At 40.3% G+C, this 16,339-nt stretch overlaps 1 protein-coding gene across 1 annotated transcript; it reads right to left on the reverse strand.

Annotated features, from left to right (window-relative positions):
- Positions 1-248: 248 nt before the first annotated feature.
- Positions 249-791, reverse strand: LOC131031041 (uncharacterized). The gene is made up of 2 exons (XM_057962053.2): positions 737-791; positions 249-644 (listed from the first exon to the last, which is right to left on the reverse strand). The coding sequence occupies exons 1-2, from the start codon at positions 746-748 to the stop codon at positions 288-290; spliced, it is 369 nt and encodes a 122-aa protein (XP_057818036.1). The 5' UTR covers positions 749-791; the 3' UTR covers positions 249-287.
- Positions 792-16,339: the final 15,548 nt, after the last annotated feature.

The raw sequence follows: 16,339 nt of genomic DNA on the forward strand, positions 1-16,339 counted from the left end.
TAAATTTCACACAGTTTATGAGGCTTCTTACATGTACGAATATAATACATTTTCATAGCATTAAGCTAAAACCAATTCCAAGAAAAGATAAGCTTGACAATAATGAAATGTATTTACATGTATTCACGCTCAATTTACAAGGTTTGCATCTATTGCCCTGCATTAACGTAATGGCATACATCTATCTTTTCCAGCTATTTTCTTGCCAGTAAATAATCAACAGTCAAACCATAATTTTGATCTGCATATTGAACCCAAATATATTCCTGGGGTGACTCTGGGAGAAGTCAAGCAATCTTTGGCAACCCTGTACAAGGAAGACTTGGCACCTCTCTGCCATCTCCTGAGTAAACAATGTCAGCTAGAAGTAGCCAAACAAGATCTTGATCAATGCTTGATAGACCAAGCAAGGCATCTGTAGCAGCTTTCTCCAATGTTTGACTACCACAAGAAAAACCCACAGCCAACCCAGCCATCTGTTTGAATATTGCCTCCAGAGCACAAGCACTTTTCTTGTCACTTGCAATGGCTGCAATCATTAAAAAAAATGCTTCTTGCACCTTAATCAAGGTTCCTTCTGCCATGTCTGCCTGGTCAATAAGATTGCTACCCTTTCTAAAAGGAAGCAGCATAGATTTTTCGGTCTGAAATGAAGCCTTACTCAAGTATGCACCCTTAGATAACAATCTAAAAAATTCGGAGCTATCAGTTTTCAAGCGGCGGATGGAAAAATTACCTCCACATACATGAATTACACTAGCTATTACATCCAAACATCGAATGACAACCTGTTGCACAACACAAGAAATGCTATTCAGAAACCTCACTAAGATGAGCTTAGAGACAAAACTGTCAGACGTAAAATCTCAAATAAGAGTAATTTAATAAGGTTTGATGTTATTCAACACAATGAAAGAACATAAACATGCCAATTTCCCTATCCTAATTCTATGATATTGTAAGATTTAAAATTTTACATCCAACTTATTGTCAATCATTTGATCAGCTTGACATTTTTTTCAAATACCGTTCAATAGGTTTAGAAGACATCAATGCTAGCTGTAGTCACATAAATATGTCCAGTTTAATTAAATGAATATTTGCTATTTATTTGATTAAAAATCCACTAGCCGTTAGTTAATTAAATTAACATTTAATTAATGCATCTTCAAACATTCTCCTATTAATTAAATAAATTATTCAATTTATTTTAATTAATTCATTAAACCAAATTCCAATCAATTAAATGAATAAATCCTATTTATTTTATTTAACCCTTTTCCTCTTTTAAATAAATTAAATAAAACATTTATTCCCCCCCCCACTTGCATTTTCCTACAAATGCAACTTGCACCTATTTATTGAAATAAATTAATTTATTTTAAATAAAAATCATATTTTCCCTCACTCACCAAACCCACTTGCATTCCTAAACCCCCTTCTAGATTCTTCTAAACCCTTCCTAATTAACCTAATCCATCCCCTAATTATTGTCACATTCCTAAGCAACTTGGAGTCACTTCTCAAAGACTTCAAAGTCTTTGAAAAACATTTAATGCTTTGTGTGTTCAACAATTTAACCTCCAAAGTCTTCCAAAACCACTAATGGCTCTTACATGACCATTAATGGCTCTTACATAACCATTTATGGTTATTTCAACTTGCACTCATGTGTCTCCTCAAGCATTTATTGCTTTAACCATGGTTATCCCTTTTGCCTTTTGCACAAGAGTTTATCCTTGGATAAAAGTTTTATTCTTTCAATAAAGAATTTATTCATTTAACTAACCTTGACCCTAACCCCCGAATTAACTCTCAAGTCATGTCAAACATTTAATGCTTATTCCCTCTCCTCTCAACCTATCTCACATTGACACTTGTCAACCAGGAATTGGGTTGAAAGACCTCACATGGATTGAATATCATTCAATCCTGACCCTTGTTGAGATTACTCAATCTCAACTATCCATTGCTCCGTTTTTTCCTATAAATAGAGCCCATTTCTTCATAATCCAGATCCTGAAAACTTGTATGCATTTAGCATAAATAACTCATATATTGTCATCTTGGACTAAAATAAATCTTAGTTCTTTTTCATAATATGTTTTATTAGTTCGTTTTACACTTGCATAGCATAAGCTTGAGATCATCTACAATCTTGAATCTCCATAAGCATCCATAGTGCAAAAAGCTACTGAGAGCTACACTATTTTGGAACTTGGAGAGGAGAGGAACAAAGGAGAAGGAGCTAAGAACATGTTAAGAGGCATTTGGAGATGCCTTCTTACATTTGTGTCATTTGTTAAATATGTTAGCATGATCTTAGTATCTCTTTTGATATGCCTGCTTAGATTAGTTCTTGGTTGAATAACAATAACTATTTCTTGTGTGTTTTTGTGTGTTATACGACCACAGGTTCTAGTCTAACCTTTGGGTCTTTTTGCAGAGCATCATTTGGTGAACCCGACGTGAATCCAAGTATCTGATTTTTTTTAATAAAACCAACTAACATGTTTGAATGTTGAAATTGGCACACAGGTCGCGCTTTAGCGTTTTTTATCGCGTTGTAGCGCTATTGCAACTTGTTATTCTAGCACTATTGTTCTTACAATAGCGCTATTGTACCAAGTTTGGCGCTATTGACATTGTTTTAGCGCTTTTGAACCAATTCAGTCATGATGTCATCTTATGTGGAAATGAGACTGGAAAGTGTCGATGAGGATCCCCTATAACCTACAACTATCCTTAGCAAAATGGTGAGAAGCCCCTTTGGGTTTGAGTTATTTAGCTCAGGGATTAGAGCTAAGGAATATTAATTCTAATACCCCTAGCTTAACACCCATCTTCTTGCACACCTCAATTACCTTCCAAACATCTAAACTTACAATAGAATTACAACTATTATTAATATATATATTTTTTTAAACTAAATTTTGTCAAGTTTATATTTAGAAGATAATAATCTAAATTATTACTTATAAAAGATAAAATATTAAGATAATTCATATATTGTAAAGATGAACATAAAATAATTGTATTAAAATGACAACAAATAATATAATAGAATTACAAAATATAGTAAAATGAAAAATATCTTACAAATATAATTAAATAAAAAAAAAAAATCAAAGACAAGTTTCTTTACAATAGAATTACAACTATTATTAATATTTATTTTAATTAAAACTAAATCTTGTCAATTTTATTTTTTATTTATTTTTTTTTATAAAAGTGGGCAAGCCACTAAACTATATTTTATTAACTTTGAATTTTGATACAAACGGGTTCAAAGGGCATACCGGCAGGAAAGAACCCACAAGAAAACCTCTGGTTGTGGTCCAAGAAAGCAAAAAAAATTAAAAACCCCATATACCCAATTACATATTTGATTTTGATCACCCTCCCATTACATGGCTTTCAAAGATATACATATCTTATCCATATGACCCAAAAAATCATGAGATGTGATCTATAGAGGACGTTCGCAGCCTCAAGGCTTCCCAAGCTTGCCAAAAAACATATCAACCGATCAAAACTCTACACCAAAAAGACAACAACATATCTGCACACATAGTTAATTCTGAAACCAAGAACTTGAGCTCTTAACAGGGGGCTCTCTATCCATGATCAAGGGAGGAATGGTCTGCAAGGGAGATTCCAGTCGTAGAGGAGCTAAGGCCAAAAACCCATAAGCACCACCAATGCTTTATCCACAAACTGTGAGGGAACCAATTCTAGCAAGGTTTCAAAAGCATACAAGGTGTCCCCCAATTTATCACATAATAACCCCATTCTTATTTCAAACAATAAAACCCCACACTTCTCATTATCCAACAGATCAGAATGAGGAAGAAAACCCCCATAATAAAAAGAGCCCAACTCAAAATGATAATTATCCAATGCAGACCTAACAAGCTCCCAGGAGCAAATCGAGGGAGGGATAAACGTATGAACCAGGAGTTGGAGTAAATCCTTATCAAGCAAAATGTCATGGCAAATAGTAAGAAATCGAGACAAAATCTCAGACCCAGAAAAGGAAGGACCAGACTGCAACCAGAGAGTTCCCAACAACTTGCTAACCTCAAAATCCCCCTGAGGAGTAAGCAAACAAAACACTTCCCTAAGCAATTCAGAATTATTACTCGGAACCTCATTATCCTTCTCAATCGGGCATTCGACAATGACCCTATATCTTGAAAGAGCCGAAGCACTCGACATATGAAACAGAGCCCAAATAAGATCAATTCAAATGTTTAGTGTTGTATTGAGAAAGATATCGGCTTTTAAAGACCAATCGCCACCAAAAAACGTGAACCGATTAAATCATGCTACTTCATGATTACAAATAAAGCCAATTAAAGCAAGATTAAAGCTCATACAAGATAACACATAAATGAAGGACTTCGCATGACGGTGGCAGTTGAAAAAATAGTACTTCATATCCCAGCCAATGCCACATACTAAGCTACTTACTCCTATCATAATGGCTACATAAAAATCGTGAATGATTGCAACTGAAGCACATTTCCTTCGTACTTCATATAACAATAAAACTTTTAAAACACACAAGCGAGGACAAATCAAATAAAACATGTTGAATCATAGTAACATATACTGAATCATAACTATTGATGGGCGCCACCTTACTACCATAACAAGTACCCACCCTTGTTGCTTATGAAAGATCATAAGCATACTCAATAGCCAATTAGGAATTGCCTACTAAGCATACTTACCATTTGCACATATACACCAAACATGCTTACCTCTGTGATGTCCCCGATATAATTAAATAATAAATCTAATTACCTTGTTGTAAGGCCCCAAATTTAATAACAAATCTTTCGGGCCCCTTTTATTTAATTAGATTAGGCAAGTTTTGGTTGGTCGTGTCGGCCCGTTTGTAACCCTTCGAGAAGTTTCCCGGAGACCATATATATGGCCATGTTAATCATTATTGTAGGCATGTGAATTTGGTATTTTTCCTTTATTTGTGTGAATTCCAGTTTGGAGTTCATCTTGTCTGTCATTTAGGAGGTGAGAGATCCTCCCTACTTGGCATCCGCAGTTTCGGTGGGAGTCCTCCTCACCCTAGTCTGCTTCTGTTCCGAATCTATGTAATTTGCAGTGCAATCATTATCAATATAATTTCCCGTGCATGTGTGGATATTCATCATCAACTCTTAAGTCTCTTGTGCCTGTGATAATAATTAATTCCACTACGCTTTACAAATTGACTAAGTATCTAAAGGTCTTGAAGGCGGAGCATACACATTGTACGGACCACTACCGTACGCCATTCCTCCACAGTACGCCTTACCTCCCACTGTACGCCCACCATATGCCTTACCTTCCACCGTACGCCATTCCTCCACCGTACGCCCATCATACGCCTTACCTCCCACCATACGCCTTACCTCCCATCGTATGCCTTACCTCCCACCGTACGCCATTCCTCCACCGTACACCCACCGTACGCCTTACCTCTCACCGTATGCCCACCGTACACCATACCTCCCATGGTACGCCATACCTCCCACCATACGCCATTCCTCCACTGTACACCCACTGTACGCCCACCGTACGCCTTACCTCCACCTTACGCCCACCGTATGCCATACCTCCACCGTACGCCATTCCTTCACCGAACGCCTTCTGTATGCCCCATCATACGCCTTACCTTCCACTATAACCGTACGCCCCACCGTACGTCATTCCTCCATTGTACACCCTCACCTTCACCATACTGTCACACCCACACGCTCTCAATTTTGTCGTACATTGGCAAGGGAACATTACAGTGGTATTAGAGCTTGTGATCTTGCCAGCCTATCATGTAGCGGATGCAAGTGTACACCAAAAGGAGGTACTTTTCAGTCGATAAAATGGGCGAACCTCAGGACCCTACAAGAGAAGTCATGGCACTATTAAGGGAGATAATGAAAAGCCAAGCTCAACTCAACGACACCCTAACCAAAGGAGAGCAACGACAACAAATCATGGAGGAAACCTTACGACAATTGGCCTTGGGAAAAATGAATGGAGAACAGAATGGACAGGGCAATGATTCGGTCACGGGAAGGTCAAACATCCAACGCTCGCATTCACGGCTGCTAATGCCAACTTTTCCTCAAAAATTAGAAGCACCACGGGGGGAGCCAGAACCCACCTTTCAGGAGATGCAAGCACAGTTGAGTCAAGATTGGAGGGATACAAATCTCGAAGGGGACATATCCTTCAAGGATTATGTGGAGCTCCGGATGAAATACTTGGGTGGCAGAAGTCGGGGCCATTATGGACACTATAATAATGACGTCAAGCGGAAGGTTGGCAAGATCAACCTGTCATGCTTTGATGGGGCTGGAGCGACCTCAGCACGTGTCTGGGTTCAAAAAGCTGATACTTACTTCCAACTCAACCCGATGCTTGAAGATGAAGCTATCAAGTTTGCAGCACTCCACCTGGAAGGGGTCGTGCATGAATGGTGGCACCATGGAATGGTCACTCTTGGCCATGACCAGATAACTTCCTATGTTGAATTCACAGAGAAGCTCATAGATCGATTTGACGGGAAGGATCCAGAACTCAATTTCAAGGAGTTGGCACAACTAAAGCAGTCGGGATTTGTGGACAGTTACATCATAGAATTCCAGAGACTATCCATGTTGGTGAATGACATCTCAGAGCGGAGATTGGTGGTCTTGTTCATGGACGGATTGATGGAACCACTGAAAGGTTGGGTGAAAGGGTTCAACCCAAACACGCTCACGGAAGCAATAAAAAAGGCCCATAACATGGCAACATCTGCCTCTTCCAGAAGTTTTGCGCACACCAAACCACCTTTCATTCTAAGGGAGAAGGATAATAAACCCTATCCGAAGGGGTCATCGCTCGATGAAGCCTCAAGACAGGAACTCAGAAGGAAGAAGTTGTGTTTCACTTGCAAAGAACCATGGGAACTAGGTCATCGATGTTTGGGCAAAGGAAAGATTCACTATATTGAAGTGATGTCCGATGGAGAAGAGGAGCATGAAGAAAGCGAAACTCCAAGGGAAGAATCGGTCAAAGAAACCAGCTTGGCAGAGAGAATCTCCACATTGGTTCGGAGGGGGGGCATCATTGCCACACTAGCGGGTACCCCAAGGTGCAGTGTATTTAGAGTATGTGGCACACTACAAGGGCAACGAGTTCTTGTTATGCTTGACAGTGGAGCCTTGCTCAACTTCATAAACTCATCACTTGTCAACCGAAGGGCCTTGTGTACAAAGGAGCATGAAGGGTTCGATGTCAAGGTGGCAGGAGGCAATCTCCTATCATGCACTCACCTGGTTCCGCAACTGAGCATCACCATGGGAAATTACACGGTGACCGATGATTTCTTTGTGGTGGATCTAGATGACATAGATGTCATATTGGGCATTCAATGGATGGAGACCCTCGACCAGTACACATAGAGCTTCAAAAGGATGGAGTTCTCATTCGAGGTGGATGCCAAGAGGGTGGTTCTCAGGGGAATATCGAATGGCGGCCCAAGGGAGATTTCCGCCAAAAGGATGGAAGCCATCTTCAGACATGATGAAGTAGTTTGGGCAACACATTGCTTGATCTCAACAAAACCTATGAAAGGGCAACCGACTTACTACCAGGATGAGGAACTTCAGTCGGTTCTGGATGGGCATAGTTTGGTCTTTGTTGATATTCCACCTGGTATACCCCTACACCGAGGGTTTGAGCACACCATCGAGTTGGAGGAGGGAGCCAAACCCTTTATCACCACACCCTATCACCACCCGAAGAAGTTCAAAGATGAGATAGAGAAAACGATCCAGGAACTCCTCGATAAAGGATGGATCCGGCCCAGTTCTAGCCCCTTTGCATCCTCGGTGGTTCTGGTGAAGAAGAAGGACGGGACTCTCAGAATGTCTGTCGACTATCATGCACTAAACAAGAAGACTATCAAGAATAGGTACCCCATTCCCAGGATCGATGAGCTATTGGACGAACTACATGGCGCCATCTATTTCTCCAAGATTGATCTCCACTCCGGCTACCATCAGATCCGTATGAGGGAGCAAGATGTGGAAAAGGCGGCCTTTCGTTGCCATTACGGACACTATGAGTTCTTGGTTCTACCGTTTGGATTAACCAATGCTCCGGCCACTTTTCAGTCCTACATGAACCACATCTTCAACAAGCAACTGTGTAAGTTCCTATTGGTATTCTTCGATGACATACTCATTTACAGCAAGACCTGGAAGGAACATGTGGGGCATTTGGATGAAGTATTGGGGATTATGGAATCACAATCACTATATGCCAAAAGGTCCAAATGTGAATTTGGAATGAGCAAGGTCCTGTACTTGGGTCACGTCATCAGTGCCCAAGGGGTACAAGTTCACCAGGAGAAGATTCAGGCCATTCTGGATTGGCCTCCACCCAAGACTCTCTCGGAGCTGTGGGGATTTTTTGGGTTGTGTAGTTATTATAGAAGGTTTGTGAGAGGATTTTCATAGCTTGGGGCACCACTGATAGTTCTAACAAAGAAAGGATCCTTCCATTGGAATGCGCAAGCGCAACAGACCTTCGACAAATTAAAAGAAGTTATGAGTACGTGTTCGGTTCTGGCACTACCAGACTTCACTCGCCCTTTCATCCTGGAGTGTGATGCCTCGGGGGAAGGCATTGGAGCAGTGTTGATGCAAGACCGTCACCCCATTGCTTTTGAGAGCTAGAAGCTCTCTGGAGTTGAGCGATTATACTCCATCTATGACAAAGAGATGCTCGCCATCATACATGCACTGACAAAGTTTCGACGATACCTCGTCGGAGCAAAGTTTGCTGTGCGAACAGACCACAACAGCTTACGATACTTCTTGGAGTAGAGGGATCTAAATGAACGACAACAGAAATGGGTGAGCAAAGTCCAAGCATTTGATTTCGACATTGAATATGTGAAGGGAAAGAATAACGTGGTTGCTAATGCCCTGTCAAGAAGGCCTGCCGTATGTTCTTTATCTCAGATTTTGGTGGATTGGAAGGAATACCTGTTGGTTGAATACTCCAAGAACACTTTTGCCTATGAACTAATGGATGGTCAAGTGCAGGATGACCGATACAAGGTGGTTGATGACATCATTTATTACAAGGACAAAATTTATCTAGTACCCAAATCCAAGATGAGGGAAAAGGTTCTGAAGGAATTGCACAACTCTCCCTTGGCTGGACACCCGGGATACTTGAAAACCTACAGATAGATCCATGAAAGGTTTTCTTGGAAGGGGCTTAAGAACGACGTCTTGCAGTATGTGCGGGAATGCTCCACCTGTCAGTAGAACAAATCTGAGCATAACCTACCGGCCGGACTGCTACAACCACTGCCAATTCCCAACCAGAAATGGGATAGCATCTCGATGAATTTCATTACTGGACTCCCTAGAGTGCAAGGAAAGGATTGTATTTTTGTCATAGTTGACCGATTGACCAAGTATGCACACTTTTTTGCCATCCCCACAGGATATCAAGCAATTCAAGTAGCCGAGTTGTTCTTCCGTGAGGTGTTCCGCCTACATGGTTTGCCGTGAAACATAGTTAGTGATAGGGATAGCCGTTTTCTGAGTACCTTCTGGATGGAGTTATTTTGGTTGGCAGGAACCGAGTTGTCACCCAACACGAGCTACCATCCATAGACAGACGGATAGACCGAGATTGTGAACAAATGGCTGGAGGGTTATCTCAGGAACTACGTCTCAGCGCAATAGAAGGCTTGGGTTCACTGGTTGCATTTGGGTGAACATTGTTACAACACCACTTATCACATGTCAATAGGCATGCCACCTTTCAAAGCACTATATGGGTATGAGCCTTCTTCATTTGTTGACCTGACATTGGGAGACAGTCGTGCACTGATGGCCAAAGATTGGCTTCAGGAGAGTTTAGATATCTTGACATCTCTCAAAGACAACCTGCAGAGGGCTCAGAACCAACAAAAGATGTATGTTGACCGACACCGAATTGAGCAGAATTTTGAGGTTGGTGATCTAGTTTACCTCCGACTTCAACCGCACATACAATCCTCCTTGAAGACAAGTGGTAAGGAGAAGCTGAAGCCGCATTTCTATGGGCCCTACAGGGTGGTTCGAAGAGTGGGTGAAGTTGCCTATGAGTTGGAGCTTCCTGAGAGGAGTCGGATTCATAATGTTTTTCACGTGTCATGTCTGAAGAAGGTCGTCCGGCAGCGCGTCACAGTTTCCAGGGATCTGCCACCCATCAACGAAGAAGGGCAACTAATTATGGAGCCGGTTGAGATCATCGATGTCAGAGAAAAGAGGTTGAGGACATGCACAGTCAAAGAGTTCCTTATACGCTGGAAGAATCTACCCATCGAGGATGCCACCTGGGAAGGCGAGCAAATTCTGGAGCATCCAAGTCTGCAATTGCTTGAGGGCAAGCAATTTTTGACCCGGGAGGACTATGATGTCCCCAATATAATTAAATAATAAATCTAATTACCTTGTTGTAAGGCCCCAAATTAAATAACAAATCTTTCGGGCCCCTTTTATTTAATTAGATTAGGCAAGTTTTGGTTGGTCGTGTCGGCCCGTTTGTAACCCTTCGGGAAGTTTCCCGGAGCCCATATATATGGCCGTGTTAGTCATTATTGTAGGCATGCGAATTTGGTATTTTTCCTTTATTTGTGCGAATTCCAGTTTGGAGTTCAGCTTGTCAATCATTTCGGAGGTGAGAGATCCTCCCTACTTGGCATCCGCAGTTTTGGTGGGAGTCCTCCTCACCCTAGTCTGCTTCTGTTCCGAATCTATGTAATCTGCAATGCGATCATTATCAATATAATTTCCCGTGCATGTGTGGATATTCATCATCAACTCTTAAGTCTCTTGTGCCTGTGATAATAATAAATTCCACTACACTTTACAAATTGACTAAGTATCTAAAGGTCTCGAAGGCAGAGCATACACACCATACGTACCACTACCGTATGCCATTCCTCCACCGTATGCCCACCATACGCCTTATCTCCCACCGTATGCCCATCGTACGCCTTACCTTCCACCGTACACCTTACCTCAACCATACACCCACTGTATGCCTTACCTCCCATCGTACGCCCACCGTACGCCTTACCTCCCATCGTACGCCTTACCTTCCACCATACGCCTTACCTCCCACCGTACGCCATTCCTCCACCGTACACCCATCATACGCCTTACCTCTCACCGTACCTCCCATCGTACGCCATACCTCCCACCATACGCCATACCTCCCACCGTACGCCATTCCTCCACTGTACACCCACCGTACGCCCACTATATGCCTTACCTCCACCATACGCCATTCCTCCACCATACGCCCACCGTACGCCATACCTCCACCGTACGCCATTCCTTCACCATACGCCTTCTGTACACCCCATCGTACACGTTACCTTCCACCGTAACCGTATGCCCCACCATACGTCATTCCTCCATTGTACACCCTCACCTTCACCATACGGTCACACCCACACGCTCTCAATTTTGCCGTACATTGGCAAGGGAACATTACTTACCATTTGCACATATACACCAAACATGCTTACCTCTCAAGGCATAAGGGCGCTAAATTTTTTTATGAAATCATACTTAGGAAAAACCAAAAAGACTTAATGCAAATGTTTCAGAAGGCAAGGCGGAATCTCTTCCATATTTATATCCCACAAGTTTGCATTAATGTCAATGGCTAAATTTGCCAATAAATCCGCTATTATATTAATTTGTCTCAAGCAATGAGTGATCAAGAAGGAATCAAAGAAAGCCAACTATTGTAAAATTAACTCCAGAACGTATTGTAATTTCCAACAGTTAGATTTCTTCTTCATAACACATTGGATGGTTACCATCGAATCCCCTTCAATTACAAGATCCTTAATGCCCAAGGATATAGCCATGTCCAAGCCCAGAGATAGGGCATTAAATTCTGCAAAGTTATTGGATTTATGCCCAATAGCGTGACATCTAGCTTGGACAATATTAACATGATGATCAAAAATCACCATACCTACTCCTGCTAGCCCGGGGTTTCCACGAGAAGCACCATCAAAATTCAATTTAAAATGCACATTAGGAGGAGGCTTCCAAATCGCTGCATTCCTTTTGGTTAAAACATCACTATTTTTCAAAATGGAACCATGAGAAGGCAAGATAGATAATTGCTTCCAAACCCTAGTCACCCTACTATCCCAGTATGAGAAAGAAGAAATATTTTCAAGGTTCTTGAAGATATAAGACAAGACAATTTCTGAAATAGAGGATTCAATTTTCAGTAAAATCTCCTCAAGAGAAGAGCTAGTCTTTTTGAAGATCCTATTCTTCCTTTCTAACCAAATATTCCAGATTAAGATAGAAGCGGAAACAATCCAAAGACAAGCATAGAAGGATGAAGCAAACATAAGAGGCCAGGCTCTGAAGTGTGAAATAAGATCTTTCCCTATAACAAAAGACAGATTCAATTTGTCGAAAAGCCACTGCCAACATTGAAATATAAAATCACAATGAAGGAAAAGGTGAGAGGAGGATTCCAAAAAAAAATTTCATAACACACAAGAAAAAACATTAGTGATACCAAATCTATCCAAGCGCATGCTTGTAAGTACCATGTCCTGGACTGCTAACTAGGCAAAAGCCCCGGCTTTCGGTAGATAGGCCAAATGCCAAAAAAGCTTATGTGGCCAAGAGGATGAGTCTTTGGCCGACACAAGAGAGTTATATCCATCCTTAACCGTATATTTGCCTGAGACGTTCCTAGTCCAGACAAGTTCATCTTCAGAGTCAGATAGGATAATCATTCTTTCTTCCAAAACCTTTGCATAATGCAGCTTGAGATCTTTCTCAGCATCCAAGAACTCAATGGACTTCCATTTAGCCAACTTCAGATCACCATTATGAATTACCTTAAAGTAATCTACCACAAAGACCCTCCAAAGGGAAGAAAGGGTAGATATCAAAGGGGACCAATCCCTTATATTTCGTAAGGGAGTATGACCATTCCACACCTCATCCCAAAATCTAACCTTTTTCCCATTATGAACAATCCAAGAAAGGTGTGGCAAAATAACATTCCAACATTTGCAAACAAAATTCCACATAACCGAACCTAAAGGTAAATTTGAAATTTGAAAAACATAATCCCTAGGTCCATTATTCAAGTATTTTGCAAACATTATTTGAGCCCAAAAAGAATCAGAATTCTCACACAACTTCTAGACCAATTTAGCTCCCAGAGCCAGATTTTGTTTTTCCAAGTTCCTAATTCTTGTACCCCCCCAATCCTTGGGCAGATAGACTTTATCCCAAGCTACTAAAGGTAGTTTATTCTTCCCATCTTTATTACTATTCCAAAGAAAGGACCTAAGAGTGTCCTGCAGGCTTACTAACACCGATTTACGGGTTTTTATTACTAACATAAGATAAATAGGGACCGAATTCAACAAAGATTTAATCAGGACAAGTTTCCTTGCAAGGCTTAACCATTTATGGTTCCAAGATAAAATCCTCTTTGAGATGACAGAAATGAGCTTATCCCAAAAGGATAGTTTATCTTGTTTAGTGAAAAAAGGTATACCAAGATACTTACAAGGAAGGATACTAGGTTCAAAACCCCAAAAGGTTTGCAATCTCTGCTGAACTAACTGTGATGTGTTAAGGAAGAATATTTTTGACTTCTCAATATTGACTTTTTGGCCAGAAAAAGCCGCATACTTTTGAATAATCTTGTTTATAGTATTAGCCTCCCTTAAGGAAGCCTGACCAAAAAGTAGAGTGTCATCTGCAAATAAACAATGTGAATTAGGAAAAGGAACCCCATGGATCGCAATTCCCTTCCATAATCCTTTTGACTTTGCAGCCTTAATTGCCCAGCTAAAGGATTCAGCTAAAAGTATAAACAGGAAAGGGGACAGAGGATCCCTCTGCCTCAATCCTCTTGAAGAGGAGAAAAAACCACAAGGAGAACCATTAATTAAAACTGAAAATCTGGCAGTGGAAATAAAAGCCTTTATCCACTTGACCCAAGCCTTGGAGAAACCTAATTTGAGAAGAACACAACCTAACGCCTCCCACTCAACCCTATTATAGGCCTTCATCATATCCAATTTGAGAATCATAGACGAGACCCTCTGAGTATAGATAGAATGCAACACTTCATGAGCCACAATGGCTCCCTCCAGTGTTTCCCTACCAGGAACAAAACCACCTTGCTCTAAGGAGATGATTTTGGGAAGAAGTTTTGCCAATCGAAGGGAAATTGCCTTAGAAAATATTTTATATAGGGTGTTGCATAGAGCAATAGGACGAAAGTCAGCAAAGGTCTTAGTGACATCTTTTTTCTGGATAATGGCAATCAATGTGGTATTAAGTTCTTTTAAGATTGACCTATTTCTCCTAGCCTCTTCAAGGGCCAAAAAAACATCTTTGCCCACAAAGTCCCAACACTTTTGGAAGAATAAAGTGGTAAACCCATCTAGCCCCGGAGCCTTGTCGGGGTTCATATCAAAAACCGCACATTTAACCTCTTCCAAAGAGAAAGGAGACATCAGCATCCTATTATCTTCCATGGACACTATGGAGGGAATATCTTAAAAAAAATCGTTCGAACCACATCCACCCTCCGAGGTCAATAATGATTTAAAAAAATTGACTGCTTCTGATGCAATGTCTTCTGATTCAGTAAGCAACTTCCCCTTAGGATCCTCTATACAAGATATCCTATTTCTACTCCTTTTTAGCTTGGTGGAAGAGTGAAAAAACTAAATTATTATTTATTAAAAATAAAATAGTAAGACAGTTCAAATTTTATATTACCTTCCAAACATCTAAACTTACAATAGAATTACAACTATTATTTTATTTTATTTTTAAAAAGGTGGCAGTGCCACTTAATATATTTTATTATATAAAGTCGATTCAAAGAGCTCCCGTAGAAAAGAATCAGTAAGAAAAACTTTGATCCTTGCTCTACAATACATAGAAAGGTCGTGAGATTTAAATCTCAAATATACCAACAAATACAATATCTTATAGTGTCCAGAATACCGAGTGCCATAAAACATCCCCCAGTATCAAATGCTTTTTGGAATATATTGAACAAGATGCAGTCTGAACCAAACATCACGAGAGTTGTACACATTTCCATAGCAATCCACAATCTATCTCACTTATGCATTTATCCAACTTACAATCCAACACGCTTCTCAAATTGACATGCCTTCACAATATACTGATACAGCAAAACCACAGGACCCTGCACTTATAATACCACACATACCAATTTATATCATTATGTAAAAGACCACTGCATAGCTATATGTAATATTATCATGTACCCATATCCTCCAAAATTTTCCCCTTAAGAATTGGATAAGAATCAAAATCACAATTCGGACCCATCATATTAAGTTCCTCCTTGGAACTTCCCATATTTTCCAAATGATTTGCAACCCAGTTCCCTTCTCTATACACATGTGAAATGGTGAAGTTTGTAAATGTATCAATTAGTGTCCATGCTTGTTCAAGTAAATATCTTATCTGCCAATTATCAATATTTATCTTTATGCAAGCGTTGATAATAATAGTTGAATCGCCTTCAATGTGAATATAAGAGATATTCAATTTTTTTAGTAGTAGGATACCTTCAAGTAAAGCATATGCCTCTGCAAAGTTGTTAGTACCCGGTGGAATAAAAGCAAATTTCAAAGCAAAAACACATCCTGTGTGATCCCTTATGCATACTCCTATCCCTGCATCACCTGGGTTCCCTTTAGAGGAGCCATCAAAATTTAATTTGAAATGCATTGATTCCGGAGGACACCATTTCACTTTATTTCTATCAATTTTACTAGTTCTCACTCTCGGAAGACAAGGTGATACAGGAATAGAGATGCCCTTCCAGCAATTAATAACTTGACCATCCCAAGAAGTAAATTCTCTATTTGAATTGAACTGATTTGAAACATAAGTATTAACCAGTTCTGATACTGATTTTTCAATATAATTGAAAACATCAGAAAGAGGAGATGTTTTCTTTCTAAAAATACGCGTATTTCTTTCCCACCAAAGTGACCATACTACTATGGATGGGATCACTTTCCAAACACATGCAAAAAGAGAGGATGAGTATCAAGCACAAACATCCAACAATAGTGAGCAAAATCACATTGGAGGAGGAGATGATCTAACATTTCACTGTGTTCACCACAAAGTACACAAGCAATTGGATGTGCAATATTCAATTTAACTAGTCTCTCACTGGTGAGTATTCTCTTATGTAGAGCAAGCCAAGCAAACATCCC

The sequence above is a fragment of the Cryptomeria japonica genome, chromosome 3 (assembly GCF_030272615.1).
Source record: "Cryptomeria japonica chromosome 3, Sugi_1.0, whole genome shotgun sequence".
Lineage (NCBI taxonomy): Eukaryota > Viridiplantae > Streptophyta > Pinopsida > Cupressales > Cupressaceae > Cryptomeria > Cryptomeria japonica.